The sequence below is a fragment of the Xenopus tropicalis genome, chromosome 2 (genome assembly GCF_000004195.4).
Source record: "Xenopus tropicalis strain Nigerian chromosome 2, UCB_Xtro_10.0, whole genome shotgun sequence".
In the NCBI taxonomy this organism is placed as follows: Eukaryota; Metazoa; Chordata; class Amphibia; order Anura; family Pipidae; genus Xenopus; species Xenopus tropicalis.
The window spans coordinates 6,531,169-6,537,415 of NC_030678.2; the positions used below are offsets into that span (position 1 = coordinate 6,531,169).

The 6,247-nt window shown below is 46.2% G+C and overlaps 1 protein-coding gene across 1 annotated transcript in view; it reads right to left on the reverse strand.

Moving 5' to 3' along the window:
• Window positions 1-6,042, reverse strand: part of arhgap31 (Rho GTPase activating protein 31) — an 88,577-nt gene extending 82,535 nt beyond the window's left edge. Inside the window, exon 1 of the mRNA XM_031896448.1 lies at window positions 5,224-6,042. Coding sequence (XP_031752308.1) covers window positions 5,224-5,323 — 100 coding nt within the window. The 5' untranslated portion in view covers window positions 5,324-6,042. The remainder of the gene's footprint in view (window positions 1-5,223) is intronic.
• Between the last annotated feature and the right edge of the window lie 205 nt (window positions 6,043-6,247).

Here is a 6,247-nt window from a genome sequence, read left to right on the forward strand (position 1 = left end):
CGGAACATATTCTTCCTGTAATAGTGATAATGTACCCCCTACTGTAAATGATAAGGATATTAGCAGTCACTGAGGGGTTCTGTGCCCCCCATATAAAGGCACAAGGCTGCAGGCTGAGTTATACAGGGAACTCTGAGTATCACTCATGTATTATAAGGGATAATGTACCCCCTACTGTAAATGATAAGGATATTAGCAGTCACTGAGGGGTTCTGTGCCCCCCATATAAAGGCACAAGGCTGCAGGCTGAGTTATACAGGGAACTCTGAGTATCACTCATGTATTATAAGGGATAATGTACCCCCTACTGTAAATGATAAGGATATTAGCAGTCACTGAGGGGTTCTGTGCCCCCCATATAAAGGCACAAGGCTGCAGGCTGAGTTATACAGGGAACTCTGAGTATCACTCATGTATTATAAGGGATAATGTACCCCCTACTGTAAATGATAAGGATATTAGCAGTCACTGAGGGGTTCTGTGCCCCCCATATAAAGGCACAAGGTTGCAGGCTGAGTTATACAGGGAACTCTGAGTATGACTCATGTATTATAAGGGATAATGTACCCCCTACTGTAAATGATAAGGATATTAGCAGTCACTGAGGGGTTCTGTGCCCCCCATATAAAGGCTGCAGGCTGAGTTATACAGGGAACTCTGAGTATCACTCATGTATTATAAGGGATAATGTACCCCCTACTGTAAATGATAAGGATATTAGCAGTCACTGAGGGGTTCTGTGCCCCCCATATAAAGGCACAAGGTTGCAGGCTGAGTTATACAGGGAACTCTGAGTATGACTCATGTATTATAAGGGATAATGTACCCCCTACTGTAAATGATAAGGATATTAGCAGTCACTGAGGGGTTCTGTGCCCCCCATATAAAGGCACAAGGCTGCAGGCTGAGTTATACAGGGAACTCTGAGTATCACTCATGTATTATAAGGGATACTGTACCCCCTACTGTAAATGATAAGGATATTAGACGGAAGACATCCCTGCAAGGAAAGGGACTGTATAGCTGAGTAAGATAACCAATCCCCTGATCTTTCTCAGGATACAATAAAAGCCACAGTGGAACCAGTTTAATTGATACAGAAGCCATTAATAACATCGATCAGCAAACTGTTCGTGTAATCTCCTTCCTGCGAGGCGCTAGTGATTGACTGTAAACCCAGGGCTTTATGCCTGTGTGCACTAGCGGTTCTGCCCCTGGGGCAATATAATCACTGGGTTGCATCAATTCTGCATATTCTCTGAGTAAATGAACACAATTAGCAACTGACAAACTGATTCAGCTTCTGCGGAACCTGCTAAACATGAAAATATACAGCGAATGTGCAATAAATCAGACTCAGAGTTACCTTTAGTGGCCTTTGGGTCCTTGTAGTACAGTTATAGGATCTGTTATCCAGAGACCCATTATCTAGAAAGCGAGTTACAGGAAGGCTATTTCCCATAGAAAAGGGAATCATTTAATCATTAAATAAACCCAATAGGGCTGTTCTGCCCCCAATAAGGGGTAATTATATCTTAGTTGGGATCAAGTACAGGTACTGTTTTATTATTACAGAGAAAAGGGAATCATTTAACCATTAAATAAACCCAATAGGACTGTTCTGCCCCCAATAAGGGGTAATTATATCTTAGTTGGGATCAAGTACAAGTACTGTTTTATTATTACAGAGAAAAGGGAATCATTTAACCATGAAATAAACCCAATAGGGCTGTTCTGCCCCAATAAGGGGTAATTATATCTTAGTTGGGATCAAGTACAGGTACTGTTTTATTATTACAGAGAAAAGGGAATCATTTAACCATTAAATAAACCCAATAGGGCTGTTCTGCCCCAATAAGGGGTAATTATATCTTAGTTGGGATCAAGTACAGGTACTGTTTTATTATTACAGAGAAAAGGGAATCATTTAACCATGAAATAAACCCAATAGGGCTGTTCTGCCCCAATAAGGGGTAATTATATCTTAGTTGGGATCAAGTACAGGTACTGTTTTATTATTACAGAGAAAAGGGAATCATTTAACCATGAAATAAACCCAATAGGGCTGTTCTGCCCCAATAAGGGGTAATTATATCTTAGTTGGGGATAAGGTAGTGACTTGGCCCATTCAGACTTTCGGTTGTTTATTTATGGAGCCAAACCAATGGGCTGGCCAAATATCGCCCAAATATATATTAGGTGGGTTAGAAAATCCCATCAGGATTGCATTGGTCTGCTGAAAGAATACAAGGTGCAGCACAGTGCGACGCAAGAAAGGCCCTTAGGAGAGTGTGTCTGTCCATATGTACTCAATGTACCAGAACAGAGCCCTCACTCCCAGTTAAACTGGACCTGGGGGGGGGGGGAACAGTGCAAAGAGCAGCAGGTGGGAGACAGATGGTCCCGGTGACATTCCTGAATGCAATGGCCGTGCCTCGTGTCCCAGGCTGCTCCATGTGGAAACTATTACCCCCCCCAAAAAAAAAATTCCTTCTGCTTTTTGCCCCACGGCCACTGTCATCCATAGAGAAAGTGAGAGTCACAGGAAGCAAATACATTCCTACGGCTTCTCTGTATGGGGAATAGTACATAGCAGCTACAGCCATTGGGGAGAATGTACTGGGCAGGAGTATAACATGGGCAAATGACTCCCATGGCCAAATACATTATCTACCCGGTATTGAGCCTTGATTTAAGGTAGAACTAAATGTTGTGATTGCTTGGGGGTAAGTAGGTTTCAAACGCTTGCTAGTCCATATGCCCCCCCCCCCCCCCCCCCCCCTTGGGCCTCAGCCAGCAAAATAGCAATGTAATAACGCAGTCTGTCTAAATGTCCAACTGCCTGACACATAGCAGCACCCGACTGGATTTACATTCAGTGTGTGGAAAAAAACTTGTGAAAAGGGCATTGAAATGGCTTCTCCTAGCACTTCCCTTGGAACACTTACCTCTTTGTGCCCTCAGCCTGAATGCTGCGCTGTGATAGGCTGGCAATACTGATTACATTGGAATTCCAGCCTATCAGAACCTGGGCTGGGCCCCCTTAGCCCATAACAAGGTTACAGATATATAGAAACATTGGGGTAACAGTCACCCTGCTATAGTTCCAGGGGTACCCAGGGCACAAATAAGCACTCACCCCAAATCCCCCCCTAACTGGCCTTCAGGCTGGGCCCCCTTAGCCCATAACAAGGTTACAGATATATAGAAACATTGGGGTAACAGTCACCCTGCTATAGTTCCAGGGGTACCCAGGGCACAAATAAGCACTCACCCCAAATCCCCCCCTAACTGGCCTTCAGGCTGGGCCCCCTTAGCCCATAACAAGGTTACAGATATATAGAAACATTGGGGTAACAGTCACCCCGCTATAGTTCCTGAAGGTAGAAAAAGGTGTGGCTGAATGACAGCAGAAGGTGTGGCTAAATCTATGAAGGTGTGGCTGAATGACAGCAGAAGGTGTGGCTAAATCTATGAAGGTGTGGCTGAATGACAGCAGAAGGTGTGGCTAAATCTATGAAGGTGTGGCTCAGTAGTGGAAGAAGAATTTAGAAGAATTGGCTATTAGTGGTGGAAGAAGGTGTGGCTTAGTAGTAGTAAAAGTTTGCAACTAGTGGAAGGAGAAGGCGTGGCTTAAATGTAAGGAAAGACGGGGTTCCTAAGGGAGACCCACAAACGGTGTGCTAGGTAACACTGAGCCATATTTTAGCATCTATATATATATATACATAGTCACCCATTGGCTACCGACTCCTGCTGGGCGCAAAACTATAACCCTCCATGTCAGGGCCCTACTGGGGCCGGCTACCAAATCCTATTGGCTGAGGGCCACGTTGCCAAGGGTCTGCCCCCCTTGAGATCTAATCTTTGCCTGAGATTCACTTTGGTGGCCCAGTCTGGCAAATAATTATTGGTCCAGCTACTTCACTACACAATGGGCTCTTGCTTTAGACTGTAAGCTCCACGGGCCAGAAACTCACTAATTAGCAACATAATTCCCCTGGTGAATTACTGGTGTAATTACTATGGCAACCCCAACCCCTATACAAATCAGTACCTCAGCAACCCTCCGGGCCAAGGCACTGCCCAAAACAAGCAGAAATCTGGCCCCTATTGGCTTCACTTGACTAAGTGGCGGCTGAACTACAGCCAACACCGCACATACAGCACTAACTGTCAGCCTACATGCAGTGCAGCCATTTACATATCAATCATTTCCACGCCTGCCCAGCTCTTATAATGACCAATTAATCCGCTCTGCCAATCTGTGCCACGCTAGCCAAGCACTGCCCGCTCTGTAACGGCAACACAACCAGCCAGGTGGTATTTTAACCCTTTCCCGCACACAGTGATTACAATATATCCCTAGTCTGGGAGGCAGGGGAATTAGCTATTGGCAGTTACAAGGTTAACACACTATAATCTTATTCCACATGCCATTAACCTGTGCCCTCCTGGTATCCATGGGGCAGTTGTGAATCCCAGCAGCCCAGCGCTGAAGGGGTTAAGGCACCCAGGCTCCCCTTACAAGCAGCACTTCAGAGCTCACAGAACTCACTTGTGCAGTTAATTCACATCAGATGCTCTTGGCAGAGGACTGGGCAGGGCAAACTGGCCACCAATTAACCCTTTCTCACCCACCAACGACTCGCTGGGGGTTTCCTGCCCAGTTGGATCATTGTAGCAAAGTAACAACGTGATCTTATTGATACAAATAAGGAGAATACAACGTATCAGAGCCAAACTGCCCCTGTTCTATAGAGAGAGGCATCGCGGGGTTAAGGGGTAAATGCAAATCATAATGAATAAGTCTCTGGGCATCACCAGGGCACAATGGCCCATTGGATATTAAAGGGGTAGGTCACCTTCAAATCAACTTTCAGTATAATATAGAGAGTGCTAGTTTGAGACAATTTGCAATTGGTCTTCCTTTTTATATTATTTGTGGTTTTTGAATGATTTAGCAGCCCTCCAGTTTGGAATTTCTAGCAGCTATCTAGTTGCTAGGGTCCATATTAACCTGAGAGTTAAAAGAAAAAGGCAAATAGTTAAAAAATGAAGACCAATTGGAAAGTTGCTATGAATAGGTCCTGAAGGTGACCCACCCCTTTGAGCAGTATTAGTGGAGTAGTTAACATTGCAGCAGGGCAATTAGGCGGTGGAATGTACCACCTTTACCTGTATATCAATTGCCCCCCCCCCCCCCCCCCAGTAGGAACTTACCATCCTGCCCCGAGTTCTCCAGATACTCCGTCAGATCGCAGCCGAATGCACCAATGGACCCTTTCTTCTTAAATTTCGTCTTAGCTCCCTTGTTCTTCATGAGTTGGTCCAGAGAGGGACCCCCCCCTCCCTATCCAAGTTAGAAAGGGAATTAAATCAAATAAATCCTGTTGGGGTGCCCAGGGGCAGAAGGAGCCTTGCATTCAGGGGTGCGCAGGGAGCATCGGGGTGTCCTATAGAGTCCCAGGCAGCCCATGGAAATCCAGGCAGCTCCAGTTGAAGTTCAGCTGTCAGTGGGCTTGGGGGGTGCTGGGAAGGGGGCAGGCAGATAGGAGGGGTGGGAGAAGTTCTAGGTGCCCCAGTGACAGACACTTAAGGGCTGGGGGGGACATCACCTCCAGTGGGGAGAGGCTGCCGGCTAAATGTGCCACCTAAGCAGCAGTCAGAAAAGCAATGAAGGGAAGAGCTTCTCCTACACTGGGATCCCTCACTCCCCCGGCCAGACGCAGCCCGGCTAAAGATGTGCTACAGTCCCACTGTCTGCAGAGGAACCCTTTTTTTTTTTTTTTTGGACCTATCTGTAATTTTTTTTTTTTTCTCTCTCTTTCCTCCTTTTCTTACAAATCACTGGGTTATTCAGCTCAGGAAATGCTGTTAAGGAAATGAGGAAGGAGGGGGGGTGAGGAGCTTGTTTTTTTGGCAGGGAGTATTATGGGTTGGGGGGGGTGGAGGAGAGGGGAGGGGGAGAGAGGAGCCCTGGCATGCAGCAGATAACGGGACTGCTCATTCTAAGCGGGACAGGAGGAGGAATGCTCTGGGCCTGCTGGGGGCAGTGAGAGAAACTTCCTCTCTGGCCATTGGGAGCATTATGGGAAGGGTCGGGGGTTTCCTGGGGAGATAGGGAGACATGGCACATTGTACTATGGGGCACCCTACTCAGGATTTAGGGTGCATTTGGCCTGGACCCTTGAGGATCAAATGGAAAAAAAGTAGCTAAATGTATAAATTGTTGTTTAATATTGTT